Raw genomic sequence first — 23,315 nt, forward strand, 5'->3', positions numbered from 1 at the left:
ACTAAGCATTTTGACCACTATGTAGCACTATCTCCAAATGGCTTCGGTACCCTCAGTACATGATGTTGAAGACCCTTTCCAATTTTAATTAAAATCGGACAAACTGTTTAAAATATACATTACTTTTTCATAAAATTCTAAATGGTGGAGAGGTTAACTTTCTGGAAAATATAGTTGAAATCCTCATGACCCAAGGAATACAAAGACACCAAACTCAAAATTGTTGGACAAACGGTTCAGAAGTTACCAGCAAAATTAGTCAATTATGACATTTCTTGGCCCATTGGTGGCGCTATCACCAAACATTACATGTTACCTTAAATCATGGTCCTGATAAAGCATACCAAATTTTGTTTCAATAGGACAAAGCATTGCCGAGAAATAGTCTCACTTCCTGTTTCACATCTGCCTCGTTAAATTTGCGTTGGCATAATTTCTGAATGGTAGCACAAATTAAAATGGTTTCTAGTCAGTTCTGTGCGGCTCAGTCTGGAGATAATTTTGAGCCAAAGTTTGAAGGACATGAAACTTTTAAACTGTAAACATATTAATGTTTAATTATGTCTGGATATGTTTCATTCCAGTGTCATATTTGGTTGGTTATGAGAATACATACATACAAATCTTCTTAATGTAGCCTGTATATTAGTGATGGCCGAATTAATGGAATTTATTCCTAAAGGAAACCCCTTCAAACTGTTGCATCTGTGTGAATACATGTATCACATGCCCTGGAATAAAGATCTGATCATGGCTTTGATCAACCTTTAAATGGATTTTGGTGTAATTTGTTATACAGATGATTTTCAGAATGTTTGTAGTGGTATTGACATTTTTCGAATTTTGGAAAAATATATACCTACACTAGAAAAATAAAAATAAATTGTTTGTTCTGATTGAAGAATAACCTACACCAATAAACCAACACAGATCATAATCTGATGATGTCAGTGTAGAGTGCTGGTGATATAATAGCTTGGCCAGTATCTTATCATTATAACAAAGGAAGACCCATTCCAGACATTAATGACTCTATAAACTAACAAATTACAACTTGCCAAAAAATGCCTTGTAAAAAATTTAACAATTTAACAACACTTGATGAGACAAAGATAATGGGTCAGATCATATGTTTCAGCAACGGCCTGCTGGCCCAGGATGATAATGTGAGAGAGTTTTTGGCCAGTTCATGGAACTGTCAATTGTCCTATTGGGCCAGTGTTACGTTGCCACTATACTGTATCTTACTATCATTGACCATGTACACACCTTTGCAAACTTAAATATAGTATAGTTGATTTTCTGTGATGTATTGATGTACACACCTTTGCAAACTTAAATATAGTATAGTTTCTGTGACGTATTGAACATTGCTGTTGGGAATTCTGACTGAAACTTGTTAATGTTTAACTTGTGGTAATGTTTTCAAGTCTGACATAGATGAGGTTTTGTAGATATTGTGAGAATTATTTGTGATAGTAAGCTCAAATAAAATGTTTGTTTGTTTAATTATTGGTTTTTAATATTGTTATTTATGGGGCCAGTTTAAATTTTGCCAGGTCAATTAAAAATCTGAAATACTGGTCCAACCAAACCAGCAGAACATTTTTGGGAATAATCTTTATTTTTGTGCCCTGAATAATATTTGATGTTAGAACTTACCAAACGCAATCCACCAATGCTCTGTTGATGGAAAATCAGCCAAAAAAAAATAAAAAAAAAAATGAAAGAATTATAGTTACAGTAAAACAGATTCAAAACAGATGACAAACATTTTCAAATCTAGGCTACAATGCAATCCTCTTAGCTCATTTTTTGGACATTTCCAGACAGCCATCTATGTCCTAAACTGCCGAATATGAAAACCAGTATTCTCCACCTATAACCCACTTCTGAAATAATGTTCACGATAAGTTGGTATTTAATGACCTTTGTCATAAATCTTCCTCTAGGCTAGGGTCAAAGGTGCAGCCGACCTCTAAAACAAACACCTGTTTGGACTCATCATTAACAACTACAACAAAAGCAAGAATATAAAGATACATCTGAAAATGTATTTATTGGTATTTATTAGCCCCTATTCACCCAACACATGTTTCTCAATGTTATGTCTTTAAAGTAGCCTCTTGCTTTAATTGTTTGCAGGTAAATATCCACTTCAATTTAACGTGTTAATTTGCTAATTTGTAATTAAGGATATGTAAAATTGTGAAAACTGATGCACCGTATAAAATACACAGAATATATAACCAAGTGCTCCCTACTGTACAGACCAAACTGTAGAGTGCACATCAATATGAAGACAAAGCCAAATAAAATCCTGGCCAAGACACTTTATTTCAGGTCTGAAAAAGAGCACATGTCCAGGGAAAAGAGAACGTCTGTTCACCCTAAATCATAATAAAAACACATAAAAGGAACATACCTGGCCCAATACAAGTTAAAGTAATTTTCAATAGAAGTTAAGCTCAATCAACAGCATTTGTGGCATTATGTTGACTACTACATAAATTGATTTATTACTTTTCATTTAAAAGAGCAAAAATCTGGGTCTATTTTGAGAGTGAATTGGGATAATTTAACTTTGGTCGGTGCAAAATTTCAACGTCTCGTTTCCTCCCTCGGGGAACAGAGGTTACGACAGTAACCATGACGTACCCCTTCTGTCACTCACTCGAAGTTGTGTCAAATGAAGTGACACAAGGGGTCCCATCTAAAACGCCACATACTGACCGTGTTACGTGAACCGTCGAGACAGGTGCAAGCAGGCTACTGCGTGCTAGAGGCAACTGTGTCGGCTGCACATAGCCCTCCCCAATGCCCCCAAAGAGATGTCACATAAAGACCTTAGGTTCCATGCACCCTTGAGGGGGGGAATAGGTGCTACATGACTAGTATGGAAGTCCGGCAGCCGCAGCCTTTTCTCTCACTATGTCTCTCACATAGAATGTGAGCGGCTGGGGCAAACTTAACGCTATCAGATGCATCGGGGAAGGCGGTCTTTACCGGTACTGTTCTTTCAGGGGGAAAAGACCCTGTGGAGGCCACATCCTGCCCAATCTAGGGGGAGGTAACATGTGGCAAATACACCACGAGGGTTATGAAAGTGGTACAGTGGTAGGTCCAGCCTAATGAGGGGGGACTCCACAAGCACGGCAACCGGGGCAACGGGGCTGCCTAAGGGAAATGTGGGTCCTCCGACAGGGGGACCGTACCGCGGGAAATACATCACAGGGAGTTTGCCTGAGAAGGGAACTAAGCCCGTGGAGCCCGACCCCAGTACAGAGCACCTGTGACTCGTAGTGGGTCTGGAAGCGAATTGCTCCGCTGAATTTGCAGGCCAGAGGGCTAGGGAGGAGAACATCCAGGGAGCGACGCTTAGTGGCTAACCTGGGATAGAAAGCACACTGGATCAACTTGGTGAAGGGCGCTGTGTGCAAGCGGAACACCTGGTCGGAACACCCGGTCGGACCTGACAAAACACGGGACTCAACCGACTCAACCCTGAGATTGTAGAATCTGCGAAGGTATTGGGTGTTGCCCAGCCCGCTGCTCTGCAGATGTCTACTAGGGAGGTGACGTTGGCCAGTGCCCACGAGGATGCCACACTTCTCGTCGAGTGTGCTCGAACCCGCAAGGGGGCATGCACGGCCTGGGTCTGGTAGGCCAGAGAGATGGCGTCGATGACCCAGTGAGTTAATCTCTGTTTGGAGACGGCATTCCCTTTCCGCTGTCCGGCGAAGCTGCTCAAAGAGCTGATCAGAACGTCTAGAGCTCTGCGTGCGGTCCAAATAGATACACAAAGCTTGTACCGGACACAGCAATGAGAAGGCTGGGTCTGCCTCCTCACGGGGCAGCTTGCTTGCAGGTTCACAGAGGGAAACAGGCTTGGCCGGGGAGGGTTCAACCTCCGGGCGCCTTTGGGGAACCTGATGATCATGTCGTGCTTACCGAAGTGGCTTTTTCTCGAGACAAAAGAAAGCCACGACCGCAATGTTGCCATGGCGAGGTTTACGCTGATAGCGTAACGTGTTTATCAGGAAGTGCGTAGAAGACGTTGTGCCAACAAAAACAATACAGATCTACCCCAACTAGAAACCATGGGTTAATGGCGATGTTCGTGCAGCTGACCAAGATGGGCTAGCTTAAGATAATGTCAAGCCAGCTTAGATACAGTGAGAGATAACCTCCTCCTTCCATGAAAGACCATCAGCGGATTGTAGTCACCTGCTTTGTAATATATTGTGTGATGTGTTTCTGGGCATCACGGGTCGAGGTAAAAATCTTCTCCACTCCATTGTAGGTGATGCGTAGCCATGCTAAATTAATTACGCCAAGTCCCTCGAAGTCCCTCGATCCCACGCAGGTGCTGTCTGATGCCATTGTATGCTGTTTGTGCCCGGGAAACTCTTACTGTCTATCTGGGTAGACAGAGATGGTTAGATCATACACCTTCAATCACCTCTGTTCTCTGGCAAGGAATAGGATGTTTGAGCAGTCGTGAACGTAATGAAGACGGGCCACTATGGCTCTGGGGGGAGGGCTTGTTTTGGTGGTGGTTATAAGGTCCGGTGCGCTCTGTCCAGTAAAGGAGCTTTTTTCGAGTTGGAAAGCTTAATTGAGCAGCATAGAGACTGCAGTTGTACTGCAGCTGTCTTGGCCTTCTGGTACACCAACTATCTGTATATTATTGCATCTGGATCTTCCTTCCAAGTCCTCACATTTGTCCTCTAAAGCAGCCACCTGAGATGAAACCTGTTGCACTGTGCGCTGTAAAACCGTGACATCATCTGAACACCCAGAGAGTCTATTCTCCATCTCTTTCACAAAGTTTTCCATTGCAGCCACTTTGGTTTTTATAGCGGCTTTGAAGTTAGAAAGTTCTGTTTTGGCAGCTTGTATCTCTAATTTTATAGCAGACATTTCACATTTCGCACTGCCCGAATGTCATCCTTGAAGACATCAGCAAAATATGCTTGCAACGATGCCAAGAGTTAATTCTTTAAGGCCATGATTTCAGTTGGACTTATACCGTCGCATTTTCTGAAGCGGAGTCACTCTAGGCCCTGGGGGGAGACGGTGTGATGGTCTTAACATGCTCAGTCATTGCAGTGTTAGTATTATTGGGTGTTCTTAACGGTCATGGTTTGTTTTTCTAATCGGTTAGTGAGCAAGTCGGAAGAAAGACTGTTTTTTTTTTTTATATTTTGCCAAAGTAAAACTTAAATGACTAAATGTTCTGAAGAGCTTTGCAAAATTCCACCTACTTTATCGCTTGCTCCCTAGCGCACCCAACCCTCCCCCCAAATAAATTTTAATTCGAATTTTAATTGCACATTGTAAATGTTTTTTAAACATTCTGACTACTTTATAAATAATACATTGTGCATCAGGCTAATCAGGCTAATTAGCCCTCGAGAGGGATAAAGGCCAACCGAAGATGGCAGTGTGACAGAGAGAGATTTACGGACAGCTGTCCGACACCATTGTGTGTTTGTCTTTTTGTTTAAGTTTCTTATTAAAATATTATTATTATTCTCAAGCCGGTTCATGCCTCCTCCTCTCCATTAATCCCTTTACACTGGTGCCAAAATCCTGGAAGGAGGGATGTGCCGTTGTGGAGTTCTCACCGCTACCATCCACCCCAAAGGAGCAACTGCGGCCTGTAAGTGGAGGAACGGCCGGCAACCACGAGGGTAGGAGGGGCTCCCAACCAACCGCCTGGAGCAGTTACCACTGCCAAGGGCAGGGGGGACACCTACCGTCCACCAAAAATGCGGCAGGGCATTCCATCAGCCAGGGACCGGAGGACTACCTCCGATCTGCCCGGGGAGGTGCAGCTGCCATCCATTAGAGGGTGGAGGAGTGGCCGAGGACCAAGCTGCGGCAAATCGGAGAAACGGAAAATAAGTGTTTGTTTCTGTCTGTCTCTCTCTCCTCTCTCTCTCTCTCCCATTGCCGCTCCGTGTTGGCCTTTCCCTCTGTTTTTTAAAATGTTTTGTTAATTTGGCATGATCACTTTACGGCATGTAGATGCCAAACTTTTTTTTTGTTTCCCTCCCCTTTCCCCTCCCTCATCCAGGTAGATGGAGTTGACCTGCCGGCAGACAGGCTGAAGGCATGCCTCTCCCCAGGGAAAGGGGGGGGGGGGTGTGCGTCATGCCGGGGGCTCCCCGGCCTGAGACAAAAAGGGAGAAATGTGGCAGGGCGGAGGGTGGGGCCGGGTTGAGATTCTGCACACCCGGCCCCTAATCAGGCTCGAGAGGGATAAGGGCCGACCGAAGATGGCAGTGCCAGAGAGAGAGAGGGAGATTTACGGACAGCTGTCCGACACTTGTGTGTGGGTTTGTCTTTTTGGATAAGTTTATAATTAAAATATAATTTATATTGTCAAGCCGGTTCTCACCTCCTCCTTTCCATTAATCCCTTTACATACATTAAATGGAGACTTAAAAGTGACCAGCTACATCAGCAAGTGCATTGATGATGTCACTTTCTCCAAGACCATCACCACACGCTCCAACCAGAAGCCGTGGATGACTGCGGAGGTGCGCACGCTGCTGAGGTCCCGAGACTCCGCCTTCAGAGCAGGCGATAAGGCAGCCCTAAGAACAGCTAGGGCCAAACTGTCACGGGCAATCAGAGAGGCAAAGCGCGCACACGCCCAGAGAATCCACAGTCACTTCCAGGACAGCGGTGACACGCGGCGCATGTGGCAGGGCATCCAGGCCATCACCAACTACAGGACAACATCAGTTGCCTGTGACAAAGATGCCTCCCTTCCAGATGCGCTGAATGACTTCTACGCTAGGTTTGAAGTGCAGAACGACGTTGTGGCGAGGAAGACCACCCCTCCTCCCAACGACCAGGTGCTCTGTCTTACCACGGCAGATGTGAGGAAAACTCTACGTAGAGTCAACCCACGGAAGGCTGCTGGACCAGACAACATTCCTGGCAGAGTGCTCAGAGGATGTGCAGACCAGCTAACAGATGTTCTTACCGACATCTTCAACATCTCTCTGAGCAGCGCCGTTGTTCCATCGTGCTTCAAGGCCACCACCATCATCCCCATGCCAAAGAAGTCTTCAGTGTCCAGCCTCAACGACTACCGTCCCGTCGCACTTACACCTATCATCATGAAGTGCTTCGAGAGGCTCGTCATGAGGCACATTAAGACCCAGCTGCCCCCCTCACTAGACCCACTGCAGTTTGCGTATCGTCCAAACTGTTCAACAGACGATGCCATCGCCACAACCCTCCATCTGGCCCTCACCCACCTAGACAATAAGGACTCATACGTTCGAATGCTGTTCATAGATTTCAGCTCAGCATTCAACACAATCATTCCCCAGCACCTGATTGGAAAGCTGAACCTGCTGGGCCTGGACACCTCCCTCTGCAACTGTATCCTGGACATCCTGACTGGGAGACCTCAGTCAGTCCGGATCGGGAACAGCATCTCCACCACCACCACACTGAGCACTGGAGCCCCCCAGGGATGTGTGCTCAGTCCACTGCTGTTCACTCTGCTGACTCACGACTGTGCAGCAATGCACAGCTCGAACCACATCATCAAGTTCGCCGATGACATGACCGTGGTGGGTCTCATCAGCAAGAACGACGAGTCAGCATACAGAGAGGAGATGCATTGGCTGACGAAATGGTGTAGAGCCAACAACCTGTCCCTGAATGTCGACAAAACAAAAGAGATGGTTGTTGACTTTAGGAGAACACAAAGTGAACACACTCCGCTGAACATCGACGGCTCCTCTGTGGAGATCGTCAAGAGCACCAAATTCCTTGGTGTTCACCTGGTGGAGAACCTCACCTGGTCCCTCAACACCAGCTATATCACCAAGAAAGCCCAGCAGCGTCTCTACTTTCTTCGAAGGCTGAGGAAAGCACATCTCCCACCCCCCATCCTCACTACATTCTATAGAGGGACTAATGAGAGCATCCTGAGCAGCTGCATCACTGCCTGGTTTGGGACTTGCACCGTTTCGGACCGCAAAACCCTGCAGAGGATAGTGAGGACAGCTGAGAAGATCATTGGGGTCTCTCTTCCCTCCATCAAAGACATTTACAAAAAACACTGTATCCGCAAAGCAACCAGCATTGTGGACGACCCTACACACCCCTCACACAAACTCTTTACCCTCCTGCCGTCTGGCAAGAGGTACCGAAGCATTCGGGCCCTCACGGCCAGACTGTGTAACAGCTTCTTCCCCCAAGCCATCAGACTCCTCAATACTCAGAGACTGGTTTGACACACACACACACACACACACACACACACACACACACACACACACACACACACACACGTGTCCTGAGTTGCACTTTAATTACTGTCACTTTATAACTGTCTGCTACCTCAATAACTGCTATGTGCATAGAACACTATCTCATAGTATGTTATGTTTACGTTTTTAGAAACTGTCATCTTTTTGCACTACTGAGTACTGGTCGGCGCTGCACTGTCTATTGTCCTGTTCATTGTCAGACATTTGTTGTACTGTCCCGTACTTTGCACATGTTTGCACGTGCACTTTATATAGGTATATATAGGTATTTTATATAGGTATTTTATTTCGTTGTGTTGTCTCATGTGGTCCTGTGTTGGTCCTTTGTTGTTTTTATGTAGCACCATGGTCCTGGAGGAACGTTGTCTCGTTTTGCTGTGTACTGTACTAACTGTATATGGTTGAAACGACAGTAAAAACCACTTGACTTGACTTGAAAAGAACTGATATCAAGTTGAAAAATCAAGAGTACAATAACACATTGAAGATAGGAATTCCAACTGGCAATCAATTGTAGTCTTAAGAGCATAGAACACAAGACAGATGTAGAGAAAAACTAAAAGGCAAAGCTGCCATTCAAGAGGTGGAGCTGGGGATGGATGAGGGTGTTACAGCTTGGACCCATGAATAAAAGCTATGAATAAATTGAGGACTTAAATAGAACCGCTCTGATAAGAGGTCTGTATTGTTTTGGTAGACGTCATGATCAGCTGAGCAGCTTGACTAACATGATCTCCCTGAACTGATGCTACACTTGATTATGATAAAATCACTTACTAACCTTTTCTGTGTACAGTTATATCTAATTTAACTTAATTGTCATGATGACGTGACGCCACAAACCCTAAAACTATACTTTACTAAAACTAAACGAAAATGTAAGCAACTTTGCAGGTCAATACTTCTTAACAGAAGAATTAATGTTAGTGCTATAAGCATGTTAAAATTATAAGCTTTTTAAGCTATATTTCTTTATGAAACCCTCCAAAAACCTATTACATTTTTCATTCTCCTGTTGCGTGTCCATAAGTGTGTTTCGTCAGTTACGTGGGAGACCTGGGTTCTACCCTCATTTTGAAAAAAAAAAAAACAAAGGCAAAAGGTGTTTAAAGTAAGTGCACTTACAATGGAAGTCTATGGGACAAGGCTGCAAGCTGAAGCATGTAATTTCTGAGGCACTAGTCTCACCAAATAATATTACAAAAATAATTACATAGAAACATTTTCTGAAGAAAATGTGATATGGTGTTTGCCTTAGCAACATTTGCCACCAGGACGTTTGAGATACTTACACTGCCACAAGTCAAAAGATCCCACTCCTGTGTCTCTTATAATAATCCTGTGCTGAATTATAGTAGTGGCCCCCATTGTGCCTACAATGGGACTAAGTTCTTAAGAGTCCACCCCCACGTCTCTTTGATATTGAGGTACAGAAATAGGCTGAGCATGTTACTGTTTACCACTGCTGGGTGTTTTAGCTGGTTGCTAGGGAGTGATTACACAGTTGCTAGGGTGTAAGTGAATGACTACTGGTTGCCCGAGTGAAATGAGTCCACCCGCATGTCTCTGTGACATCCTTATCCAGAGGTAAAATCACTTAGAACACTTTTCACTGTTAAAGGGATAGTTCACCGAAAAGTGAAAATGGAACAAATCAAATAATTGACCAATATCAGTGAATTAGGTGTCCTGAAATATCTGTGTTTTTCCTTATTCTTGACCAACTGTCTATAAAAAAATGCGTTTGACCATGTATCTCCCTAAATATGTTTAATCTTCTGTCCTTCTCTGTTTAGAAGTTCTTACCTGCTACGGTCAGTCCAACATGAAGCAGAGTGACATTGATGGCGTAATCCCACACCCACTCCTCCACAATCCACACGAACATCAGACCACCCAGAATGTACATCACCTCTGTCGAAATCACACTCACTAGACAAAACCAAATCACTAGAGCTGTCAATCAATTAAAAATCTGAATTTGTTTACATGATGTATGGATTAATTAATCTAATCTTTATATTATTTAATCAAAAATATGAATATCAACTCAGAAAAGCCCTCAAATAAAGATAATGAAGAATATTATAATTCAGACAATTCAAATACATAATGTACATACATTGCCTGGCCTTAAAAAAAGTCATAGTTTGTATTTAAATAAGCAGACAGTTAAGAGTCTATGATTGGATCATTATTGCAGTAATTAATATGTTTCGGCTGACAACAATTCTTTTGACTCTAACTGATGCAGTGTGTAGCTTCTCATTTCTTAAACAATCATGTCGGAAGACGTAACCCGAGGTCCTGGAAAAGATGTTACGGTGTTTCAGAAGGGGCAAATTATTGATCTGCATCAAGTAAAGAAATCAACTATTGAGATTGCTCAAATCACTGGAACTGGGTTAAGAACTGTCCAACGCTTTATTAAAGGAAGGATAGTGGTGAACCGTCAGTTTCACAGAAGAAATGTGGGCAGAAAAAGTCTTGAATGATCTTGATCAGAGATCACTAAAATTCACTTTGTAAAAAATGGACAGTAGAACTCACGGCTATGTTTAATAGTAAAAGAAAGAGCATTTCCACATGAACAATGCAACAATGCATGAGGAATCATTTTCACACATGAATTGGTCACCACAGAGTCCTGACCCTAACCCCATTGAAAGTCTTTGGGATGTGCTGGAGGAGACTTTACACAGTGGTTTGAATCTCCTGTCATCAATACAAGATCAAAGCTAAAGGCGGTCAAATTAAATATTGGAGTATGCAACTTTTTATGCCCAGGCACAAAAAACTGGCTATAAATGTAAAGATATTGTTGATTTTATTTCCATATAATTGAACAACCCTGTTATTGACTTAATTCTCTCTGGGCTATTTTTAATTGTTGGTCTATGTACTCGTGCATTAGATGGATGCTTTTGGAGCGTCTCACTTTGGTTGCATCGCATCTCACTAGTTTTCAGCATTTCCAGTAAAAAAAACGCTGTGATTTTAGGCTGCTGTGTCAATTTAAACGTAGTTAGAAACTTTGAAAAACGTGTCTCGAGATCACTGCATTCTGCTGTGCTCGGTCCAGCTGTCTTTAAGCGCTATAGCGCATCATCTGTGGAAGGTTGAGCTGATGCTCTCGTTGGTTTGAAGAGGCGTGCTGTCTGTACAACTGGAGTTATGCTGACTGCCCCCTACTGACACAGATTCACTAAAACATCAGTGTGGTTCATCAAGCTTGAATTCCGATGGTAAGAACTTACATTATTATTTTATGTATAGCTCATTTGCTACTATCAAATTGTATAATATATAGATATATAGATGTATAATATTGTTTCTATATGTTAATGCATTATTCCATACAACTTTTACCTACGTAATTTTTTTTCAATTTGACATCAAAATATTTCATTCTGTTTGGTGTGATTTTCTAAAACCTGATCGGAATCTGATCTAATCAATCCAGAGCAGCAGCGCTCCCTCTCTCTCTTCACACAAGCACGTGTGTGCATGGGACTGGCCATCTATCATGTCATTTGCACTATTGGTATGGTGGAATTCAAAATCATCGAAATCTCAACAAGAGAAGTATCACCCACGAGCGCTACAACAGCCTGAGACGCAGACAGTGGTAGGCCTGTGTTACGCTTGCGTAACGAGGCAGACGAGGAAATGCGGCTCCAAACGCAGTTGAACTTTATTCAATGAACCAAACAGGAAAACACAAAGGAACAACCCACGATGGGGAAATGAAAGATAAACTGAATAAGCTGACCAAGGTAGACACGAACAGGGAACTCGAGAAGGAAAGATACACCAGGTTAACATCAAACAACGATCGACGAAGACTGAACAAAGACACAGGGTATAAATACATAAACAAGGGGAAAAGGGGCCAATGAACGAACAGAACTCAAACAAGATAATAAGGTGATTAACAGAAGCAAACGGCAAACTAATGAGGGCAGGTGAAAACAATGACAGGGAACACGAACGCTAACAGAGGACTATGGAGTTACATAAGGGACTAAAGTGAAAACTAAGAAGTGCAAAAGTGACAAGATGGAAAACAAGAGGGCAACAGTGAAACAAGACAGGGTAACCGTTACATAGCCCCCCTCAAGGATCGGATACCAGACGATCCTTGACAACAAACAACAAAAGACAAAAATCCACAAGGACAACATGAGGGCACCAGGGGCAAACAGACAGTACAAGTGGGCACATGGGCAGACAGGCAGACCAGGGGGGCACACTGGGCAGGCAGGAAGTCCGGGGGGCACAGAGGGCAAGACAGGCAGGTCCGGGAGGTGCCAGGGGCAGACAGGAAGTCCGGGGGGGAAATGAGTCAGTCCACGGGGGCACAAGTGGAGATGAGGGTTAGGGGCCCAGGGAGATATCGACCGGGCAGGGACAGGTTTTGATGGTCTGGGAGCGGGCCACCGGGCTAGGACAGGTTTGGGGAACCTGGGAGGAGGCCACTGGACGGGGACTGGGTCAGGAGGCCAGGAGGGAGGACTCAGGACGGGAACAGGGTCAGGAGGCCTGGGTGGAGGCCACAGGACAGGGACTGGATCAGGGGGCCTAGGAAGAGGCCACGGGACTGGGGCTGGGTCAGGAGGTCTGGGGAGAAGCCACAGGACAGGGACTGGGTCAGGGGGCCTGGGAAGAGGCCACAGGACGGGAACAGGGTCAGAAGCCCTGGGAGGAGGCCACAAGACAGGGACCGGGTCAGGAGGCCTGGGAGGAGGCCACAGGATAGAGGCCGGCTTTGGTGGCCTGGGAGGTGGTCGTGGGCCAAGGGCCGGTTCAGGGGACCTGGGAGAAGACCACAGGACAGAGGCCGGTTTTGGTGGCCTAGGAGATGGAGTGGCCTCAGGGGAGGCCGGCGGAGCCGCGTGAGGCGGAGCCAAGGAGGACCTCTGAGGCGGAGCCGAGGGAGGTGATGGCTCGGAAGGCCCAGAAGGCGGAGCTGAGGGAGGCTCAGGAGGTGGAACCGAAGGAGGCTCAGGAGGCGGAGCCGGGGTAGGCGGCGCCGTGGGAGGCTCTAGGAGCGGAGACCAGGAAGACTCTGGAGTCTCTGGGGGCAGAGACGTAGGAGGCTCTGAGGGTGGAGCCGTCGAAGGCTTGAGTGGCTTGAGAGGCGGTGCCGGAGGAGGCTCGGGAGGCGGAGCCATAGGAGGCTCGGGAGGCTCTGAGGGCGGAGCCGTCGAAGGCTTGAGTGGCTCGAGCGGCGGAGCCGTAGGAGGCTCGGGAGGCTCGGAGGGCGGAGCCGTCAAAGGCTTGAGTGGATCGAGAGGCGGAGCAATAGGAGGCTCTGGAGGCGGAGCCGTAGGAGGCTCTGGGGGCGGAGCCACAGGAGGCCCCGTAGGCGGAGCTGCAGGAGGCTCGAGAGGCTCTGGGGGCGGAGCCGTAGGAGGCTCAAGAGGCTCTGGGGGCGGAGCCGTAGGAGACTCAGGGGGCGGAGCCCTGGAAGGCTCGAGAGGCGGAGCCCTGGAAGGCTCGAGAGGTTCAGGAGGCGGAGCCCTGGCAGGCTCGAGAGGCTTGAGGGGCGGAGCCTTGGAAGGCTTGAGAGGCGGAGCTCTGGGAAGCTCAGGGGGCGGAGCTCTGGAAAGCTTGGGAGGCTTGAGAGACGGAGCCCTGGAAGACTCGAGAGACTTGAGGGGCGGAGCCCTAGAAGACTCGAGAGACTTGAGAGGCGGAGCCCTGGAAGGCTCGAGGGGCTTGAGGGGCGGAGCCCTGGTAGGCTCGAGAGGGTTGAGAGGCGGAGCCCTGGAAGGCTCGAGAGGCTTGAGAGGCGGAGCTCTGGGAAGCTCGGAGGGCGGGGCTCTGGAAAGCTTGGGAGGCTTGAGAGGCGGAGCCCTGGAAGGCTCGAGGGGCTTGAGGAGCGGAGCCCTGGTAGGCTCAAGAGGCTTGAGAGGCGGAGCCCTAGAAGGCCCGAGAGGCTTGAGAGGCGGAGCTCTGGGAAGCTCGGAGGGCGGAGCTCTGGAAAGCTCGGGAAACTCGGACGGCGGAGCTCTGGAAAGCTCGGGAAACTCGGAAGTCGGAGCTCTGGAAAGCTCGGGAAACTCGGACGGCGGAGCTCTGGAAAGCTCGGGAAACTCGGACGGCGGAGCTCTGGAAAGCTCGGGAAACTCGGACGGCGGAGCTCTGGAAAGCTAGGGAAACTCGGACAGCGGAGCTCTGGAAAGCTCGGGAAACTCGGATGGCGGAGCTCTGGAAAGCTCGGGAAACTCGGAAGGCGGAGCTCTGGAAAGCTCGGGAGACTCGGAAGGCGGAGCTCTGGAAAGCTCGGGAGGAGGAGCCCTGGGAGACTCGAGAGGTGCTGGCTCTTGGACGATCGAGGCTTCTGGTGCTGGCTCTTGGACGGTCATGGCTACTGGCACTGGCTCTTGGACGGTCTTGGCTACTGGCACTGGCTCTTGGACGGTCATGGCTACTGGCACTGGCTCGTGGACGGTCATGGCTACTGGCACTGGCTCTTGGACGGTCATGGCTACTGGCACTGGCTCGTGGACGGTCATGGCTACCGGCACTGGCTCTTGGACGGTCACGGCTACTGGCTCTGGCTCTTGGACGGTCATGGCTACTGGCACTGGCTCTTGGACGGTCATGGCTACTGGCACTGGCTCTTGGACGGTCATGGCTACTGGCACTGGCTCTTGGACGGTCACGGCTACAGGCGCTGGCTCTGGGACGGTCGAGGCTACAGGCGCTGGCTCTGGGACGGTCGAGGCTACAGGCGCTGGCTCTGGGACGGTCGAGGCTACAGGCGCTGGCTCTGGGACGGTCGAGGCTACAGGCACTGGCTCACTGACGTCTGAGGCTAACGGCACTGGCTCACTGACGTCTGAGGCTAACGGCACTGGCTCACTGACGTCTGAGGCATCTGGCTCTGGCTGGGTTACCGTGGTATGTGCCGGCTTAGGTTCGCCGGGCGCTGAGGGCAGAGTCAAGGGGCGTTTCGGGCATGGGGCTGCGGCAGGCGGAGGCTGGAGCGCAGAGACCACTCCCTTTCTCCTCTTCCTCCGGGCTGATGCGACTGGGGAGGCTGGGATGCTGTTCCTGGTCAGCGTGGGTTCAGGCTCGCTGGCCGTGGTTGACGAGGGCTCAGGCTTGCTGATGGTAGAGGCCGTAGGCGCTGGTTCGCTCACTGTGACATACGTGGCCGCTGGCTCGCTCACTGTGACATGCGTGGCCGCTGGCTCGCTCACTGTGACATGCGTGGCTGCTGGCTCGCTCACTGTGACATGCGTGGCCGCTGGCTCGCACACTGTGACATGCGTGGGTTCTGGTTTGCAGACCGGGGCAGGCGTGACAGGAAGAGCCCCGGACAGCTGAAGGGTCTCCACAGTGGGTGGAGGGGTAGGGTCCTCCTCCTCTACGACGCCCACGGTGAGCTGTGAGCCGCAAACTAGTAGGGTCGCCTCCAGAGCCAGCGCCTGTAGCCTCGAAATGAAAGATAAACTGAATAAGCTGACCAAGGTAGACACGAACAGGGAACTCGGGAAGGAAAGATACACCAGGTTAACATCAAACAACGATCGACGAAGACTGAACAAAGACACAGGGTATAAATACATAAACAAGGGGAAAAGGGGCCAATGAACGAACAGAACTCAAACAAGATAATAAGGTGATTAACAGAAGCAAACGGCAAACTAATGAGGGCAGGTGAAAACAATGACAGGGAACACGAACGCTAACAGAGGACTATGGAGTTACATAAGGGACTAAAGTGAAAACTAAGAAGTGCAAAAGTGACAAGATGGAAAACAAGAGGGCAACAGTGAAACAAGACAGGGTAACCGTTACAGCCTGCAGTTAGCAGCATATTATTTATGCACAGTTTTTATCAAAATGTCTTGAATGTAAATGTGTGTATTGTGTGAAAGTTTGCAAAGAGTATAGAGATGTAAACACAAAACTAATCTTTTAATGTTTTTATTATAAAAGGGGAAAACAAGATGACAGGGGGAATTTTTTTTAAAGATAGGCCTATGTATTATACATTTTTATGTATTTATCATAATATGTATTTATAAACATACAGTAATTTATACCATGCTCTTTTTGAATACTTCATTCTGATTGGCTGGAATGCATGTGTTTAATGCATAAGTAGTCTATATTAAAGCACCTACTCTGCTATCCTCCGTAAAGAATCTAAATGTTCTTTGAATGCAGACTGTTTTATTAAACACAGTCTTTTGTGGTAAAGCAAGACCATATTGTGATTTCATTCTTAATTTAATCAATTGTGCATACTTAATGAATACCATAAAGATATCTCAGAGGTCAAAAATGTCACATGTTTTGGATTGTTTTTCCCTCATCGTGAATGGTAAGTGCCACTTTTACAACTGTAAAGTTCATAAATCAAGTTTTTCCTCATTAATGTGAAAATAACAAATAATAGAAATGAAACATGACATGATCTTAGGAGTAACAGCCCTTCTACATACAAGTTTTTACTGAGTATGTGGTTTCCAATTTTCCAATTTTATTAATTTAATTCAAATAATTGTTATCTTATTGCACTTTTTTTTATCTGTGTGTGATTTTGAACAGGCAGAACTCTAGATCTAATGACCCGTAGATAAAGTTAACCATTATTTAGATTTTTCCAGTCTAAATTTGTGCTGTAAAAATCAATTTTCAAAAATCAAACCAGCCCATTTACTGCTGCGCATGGGAAGCACCACAACCGAATACTGCAAAAGTGTAAAGTGTCGACGCTTCCCGATTAAACCACCCATGCAGTGCTGACGAATCTGCTCTCCAAACAACATCATACTAATAGAAATTTACTTTAGGAAAGATTTATCATGTCAATGTGAGGATGACATACTGATAGGAAATTGGACTTGGCAAGTATGGAGACTTGTTACTGCTAGAACATACACAGACATATTGAGTGAAGCATGTGGACTGCTGCTACTGCACAATTAGAAAAACATAAGACATGTTGCATCAAGTATTTATAACATGCTGATGATACACAATTAGACATAAATACAATCCCCTTGTAGCATATGTAGACAAATCGAGGTGGGGTGAAGGAAGGTTTCAGAGAAAAGTCTCGCAGTGCACTGCAGTGAAACCGGCTTACATGCAAACTAAGCATATTTAAATGTAGGCAAAGAGAGAGCAGGCAAGTTTAACAAAAAGCAAATTCATTCACTCGATTATGTGTCAAGCGACCTATCAGCTTAGACCATGTGAGCTGATTGGCTTGATAAATCACCTTTGAGCGAGCTGATTGGCTAACAGATCAGCTTGCGCATGTAGAGTTTCATGCCTGAACTAAGTCGTTAGAAACTGTGGTGTTCTGGCAGAAATGTATATTTATTATATAAGTTTCTGTAATTACATGAAATATTATTGATTTGGTAAATATTGCTTACTTTTTATCTGGGTTGTTTTTATAATTTATACGTTTGTGTTTAGGATATTGTTTTTCATTACAAATTCCATAGTTTGTTTGTTTTTAGAAACCATAGTTGCATCTTAGCATGGTAATGGGGAACATGTTTTCACCTGTGATTACACTGATCTTACTAATACCACAGTTAAACTCTGGATACTATGCAAGAACCATGGTTCATTTTAATAAGGGCAAATAAAATTGAAGAGGAGAATTGAACAAAAGAGCTTTAATGCCTGGACCCCCATTAATTGAGGACAAATCTGTGACTTTTTCTCATCTCTAAATTTTCAGTTCTAACTAACTTTAATTGAAGTAAACAGTTCATTCATTAATTAAGACCCCGGTGAAAAATCAATACCCGTTATGGAGACCTACTGTTAGAATTTCTGAAAATAACCCAAGATAAATAAGGTTTGTTGTTAATATCAGTTAATATAAAATGTATTTCTGTATTCCAGCTCTAAAATCAATGATTTACTGTCAAATGTGTATTTACATGTGACTAAAAAATATGCAATATTAATAGTTAACTGCATTTGCAAGTAAAATGTTCTATTATTATTTATTAGTTACATTATAATAATTTAATAATATAAATATTATTCTATACAGTTGAATACAGTAATACACAATATAAAGTAGGGCAGACCCTTGAGATTTAAATCCAGCCTACCAAAATATTTTGGACTTATTCTGCCATGATGGTTGAGTCATGTAGTCAAAAGGCGCTAACAAGCTGTCAGCCTCTTCTGCAAATAAAAATCAAAACATCTGAGTTTTTCAAATCAATATTTTTGTGTGCTGATGCTGCTATAATGCAAATATGTTTTTGCTGTTTATAGAGTGCAACTGATAATTTTGTAAATGCATACACAACAGCAGAAAAGTGATTAACCAGCTTAACACATGATACTAACACTGGGCAAAATGTGGTACTAGTTTTAGCCATATTACCAATATGTGCCAAAATAACACAGATGGGAAGCTTTTTCTCCTGCTTTTTAAAAGCTGATGGGTCTATTTATTTAACTATCCTAACTATACACAATTATAAGGTTAGTTGCATTTAGCTTAGCATAGCTTTTTTATTTTCAGGAAGTCAGTTACTCTTCACCACATATGAGGTAGATTTACAAACACACACAGACAGAGAGAGAGAGAGAGAGAGAGAGAGAGAGAGAGAGAGAGAGAGAGAGAGAGGAAGTTGTGCCTCTCAATGTGTAAAATCTTACCAGAGAATGCCGATGCAGAGACTGACCACAATAGAGTAGAAGCACACAATACACATCAACAGGTTCTGCAGAACAGCCTAACACACACACACACACACACGCACGCGCGCACACACACACACACACACACACACACACACACACACACACACACACACACACACACACACACACACACAGCACAGCACAACCATTTGATTGAAACAAATGTAGATAGACACGAGTGTTTGATATGGATTTTTAAAGATTATACTCAAATTTGTTAATTTCCATTGTTCATAAAGGCCTAAATTAAATTTGTATACTGAATATGGCATTATTTTCCACATGGACAATGAGATCAATCAATGAGAAAAAAGTGGGTGACACTTTAAAATAAGGTTACATATGTTAACAGTAGTTAACATCATTAGTTAACATGTACTAACATTGAAAAATACTTTTACAACATTTATTAATCTTGGTTAATGTTAATTTCAACACATGATAACACATTTTTAAATCAACTATATACATATATATACTGTACTGTATGTATATATATACTGTACATATATATGTCTGATTTGCAAAATATGATTATTTAGTTACTTTACTGTCAGATTTTCTGTAGCCAGATTTTCACCAAACAGGAAACAGTCCAACATCTTTGGGTAACATAAGTAAAGCTTAGGAATAAACATTGTTAAAACATTTATGGAACATCCTTATGATGTCATTAATATTCAATTGCAGTTCTGACAATTTAGGAGAAAAAATTCTTAGCGCAACATTGTTCATACATCCTTTAAAAAAAAAACTCTGAGAGTGTAGGAGGACATTTTCACATTCTCACAACCACCATGTAACATTTGAAAACATTTGAAATTTGTTGGAGATGGATCTGAAAATCAGTTGGAAACCATCCTGTAATGTCAATTCTTTCATTCATAGTAGTGAATGGCAGGTTTGTCAAGATCCTGAAATACATATTTGATGGTGTTGACCCATATTTAGTTAAAGGCATGCAAAAACAAACAAAAATGAAAAAGTGAAAAAGCAAGAGACTGCAGCCAAACATCGTAGATGAAATATTTCCTTGATACATCATTTTTTCTTTCATTTTTGTAGCTTGTTTTGTTCCATGTCTCAAGATTCAGTCAAAATTGTGGCTACTGTAGGAAATGACACACTACACGCACATGTTGAATCCTTCTGGTAAACATTGGATGATGACAGCACCAAACGTAGATAAGACGACTTTACCCAGGTGTCATGGATCTTGCTGTTGACTGGCAGTTGGCCATGCCGTTTGATCAGAGTGGTCCCACAGCACCGACAACAGTATTCCAAAAACATGAATGTCCGACAATTCTTTGATTGGCACAGTTGCACATCTCTAGACCTGTCTATACTAACAACCCAATGGTAAATACTACTAAGACAGCATTAGAATACCTCACATTAGCATCATGCTAGCAGGATTGGGTGTATTGAATTGTTTCTGGTCAGAATTTAAATACATTCTGTGCAAATATGTCGTACGTTTTGACCCGGGTCATTGTCCCTCATTGAAACTTGGAAATTATAATGTCTGCATAATCAGTGACGAGTGTGATTTGGAGGTTCCATTTTACCTCTAAGATTACATTTTCTCCACTGACTGGGGTTTGGGTAAGGGCCTTTAGTTAATAAAATGTTCCTGTCAGCACAGGCCGAGTTTAGCTTAAGAAACATCCAGAAACCTACTGTTTCAGAATGCACAGCGAGATCAATGGAATATTTCTTAATAAATTGCAAGTTCTCATTCAAGTTGGTCACTTTAATGCTGCATCAGTAGCTGGTGCTATGGTAAACACCTTCCAGGATTTTTGAAGCCCTTTAATATCATGCCAATCTATTGGCAGAGGGCACTTGACGCTCTGCCTTTGATTTGTGTGTCACCGTGGGCATATAAACTGCAGCACAGCACCATTTCATCAGAATTTTTCTCTACAGGGATGTGATAATAGCTGTTCTGCTCTGGATACCCCAAATCTTAACTTCATCGTTGAATCTGCACACCTTAACAGTGAGTGGATTATTTCTAAATCCCTGCTTGTGCTCTAACGAACAGCGTATCCTTAATCAATTCCGCATCTGAAACACTACTGCATTGAGTGTTAAGCACATAAAAGAGTCTTTTGCTCAACTAAGTATTTTTCAAGATGGTGTTTCGCAAATATTTTCCACCTTGTGAGCCATACTGTCTGACAGGCACAAGTGCTATTTTATATAAGCAATGCTCATTGAAACTGATTGTAAATTAATTGTAAATGCATGAAACTCAAGACAATTTACTATTGGCTCACTTTTGTTCTGCAAGCTGAAGTCGCTCCCACTATACTCCTCCTGCACCTCCTAAGGGACCTTATGAGGGAGGCGTGTGAGGGACGGGAAATATAGAGATGTGAGATGTGAGGAGGAGGATTTGTCGCCGGCCCAGCCTTGCATGCCACTTCTCCTCCACATCAAGTGGCTTCATATCAAAACTCACTAGGATTGATTGCATAAGATTGCATGAGGATGAATGATGTTCACCGTGTTGGCCTCTGAGCTTTGCTGCCGGTGCTGTTATTTCCAGAGCTGCACGAGCAGCTTATTATGACTTGACAATCTTTCTATTCAGTGAGAGTTCTGGTCTTGGTGCAGCCGCCTTTGTGGTACTTGTTAAACGCACCATGCCACAAATTGGTGCTCCAGACACCAAGTCTCTGCCCAGGAAATTGGCAGGTCAATGGGTGGCCCAATGCTGTGGAGAGACACCCTCGATACATTTGTCAGGAATTTGCTTCTCATTTTCCTCAGTGTTGTGAGCTGGAAAATAAGTGCGATATGTCCTTTTTAGCACAGGATGTTTTCGTTCTGTTTTTACTATTGTTGGCAGCATGCCAGGAGACTGCCGTGTCATGACATAGAAATTTTTATTCATCTCCAAGTCACCTAGCAGCCCTCTCAAAGGCGGTAAGGAGTTTGTGGCGTGACGCTGGTCACTTCAATGCCTTGAAATTGTTGACGATGTGGCAGAACACTGATATACCGCAACAGGGGGATTTAAGGTGTACACTACAGGTACACTAAGTGCTTTCTACAGGCCTCAAGAAGGCCCGGTAAAATGGCCCTCCCACTTTCCCGCCATCGACGGGCCAGGAACAAGAACACGGTCACAATGTGTTCACTGTTTTTATTGCTATTGGCTCTGTGCAATGATTGTCACATTCCAACAATGTTTAACAACACTTTTGCTGTTGGAAAAGGCACAAAACAACTCATGACTATGTGCTTTAGTTTTCAAGACGTCCACCTCACTTTACCGGTGCCTGTCACAGTGCAGGATGTGCCGATTTTGCATGGAGAGGTTCAGTGTCTCCTCTCCAAAGATGCAATAGGTATTCATGGTACTTTCATGCAGAAAGGCTTTTAATGTTGCTATTTTATTTTATTTGTTTACTAGTGCCAGGAAGGATGGTGAGCTAAGGCCTGTATTGGACTTTATTTATACCCTTAAATTGGACACTCAGAGAGTCTTTATTACTCAGAAACAGATTTTGCCTCAAGTCCTTCCTCTGGACCAGTTTGTGTCAAACGATCTGAAAGACCCATACTTTCATGTGCAGACATCCCCTTGTGACAGGCCATTCTTTAGATTTTCCCTCGAGGCTGAGTGGTATCCGTTTATTGAACTACCTTGACAATTGGTTGCTTTAAGCACAATCGGAGGAACAAGCGTGCAAGCACAGTGATCTGCTGCTTGCACATCTGGAGCATTTGGGCCTCAAAGTCAATTGGCGTGTTGATGCCCAGTTGGCAAGTTTCCTTCTTGGTATAAACTAAACTTGGTGGCCATGTAGGCGTGCCTGACAGACAAACACACTCAATTTAGACTCTTGTGCTCTGATGTTTGATGAGTTCAAGCCAGGGTAGCCCTACCTCTGTGACAGTTTAGTGGGTTTTGGGTTTGATGGCTGCCGCAGCTGCAGAACCTCTCTGGATTTACTATGTATGAGGCTTCTCCAATGTTAGGTCAATTGGAGGGACCCTCATGACATGTGGAGACATGGTCTTACATCTCCCAGTGACACACCGTTGTTAGCCACACTTAACTATTTGGAGAGTGCCCGTGTTCTATCAGAAGGGCGTTGTTCTCTGTCAAATTTGTCCAAACACAGAGTTTGTACCGAGTGCGTTTACGGGTTCCCCATTCAAGCCACTTGATGCCATAAGTTTGCGCGTACTCTCTCTAAACACCACAATGTTTATTACTTTGTCTTCAGCAAATGTATTGGGGAACTGTCAGTCCACAATTCTTGCATAGAATTTGGACCCAGCTTGTCA

The 23,315-nt window shown here is 44.6% G+C and overlaps 1 protein-coding gene across 1 annotated transcript; it reads right to left on the minus strand.

Annotated features, from left to right (window-relative positions):
- Positions 1 to 1,651: 1,651 nt before the first annotated feature.
- tmem244 (transmembrane protein 244) lies at positions 1,652 to 20,300 on the minus strand. The gene is given in 7 exon segments (XM_052095447.1): positions 1,652 to 1,707; positions 10,110 to 10,235; positions 18,404 to 18,419; positions 18,421 to 18,479; positions 18,644 to 18,648; positions 18,963 to 19,039; positions 20,208 to 20,300. Coding segments are annotated over 7 exon segments (432 nt in total).
- Positions 20,301 to 23,315: the final 3,015 nt, after the last annotated feature.

This window comes from Xyrauchen texanus, chromosome 28 (genome assembly GCF_025860055.1).
Source record: "Xyrauchen texanus isolate HMW12.3.18 chromosome 28, RBS_HiC_50CHRs, whole genome shotgun sequence".
NCBI lineage: Eukaryota > Metazoa > Chordata > Actinopteri > Cypriniformes > Catostomidae > Xyrauchen > Xyrauchen texanus.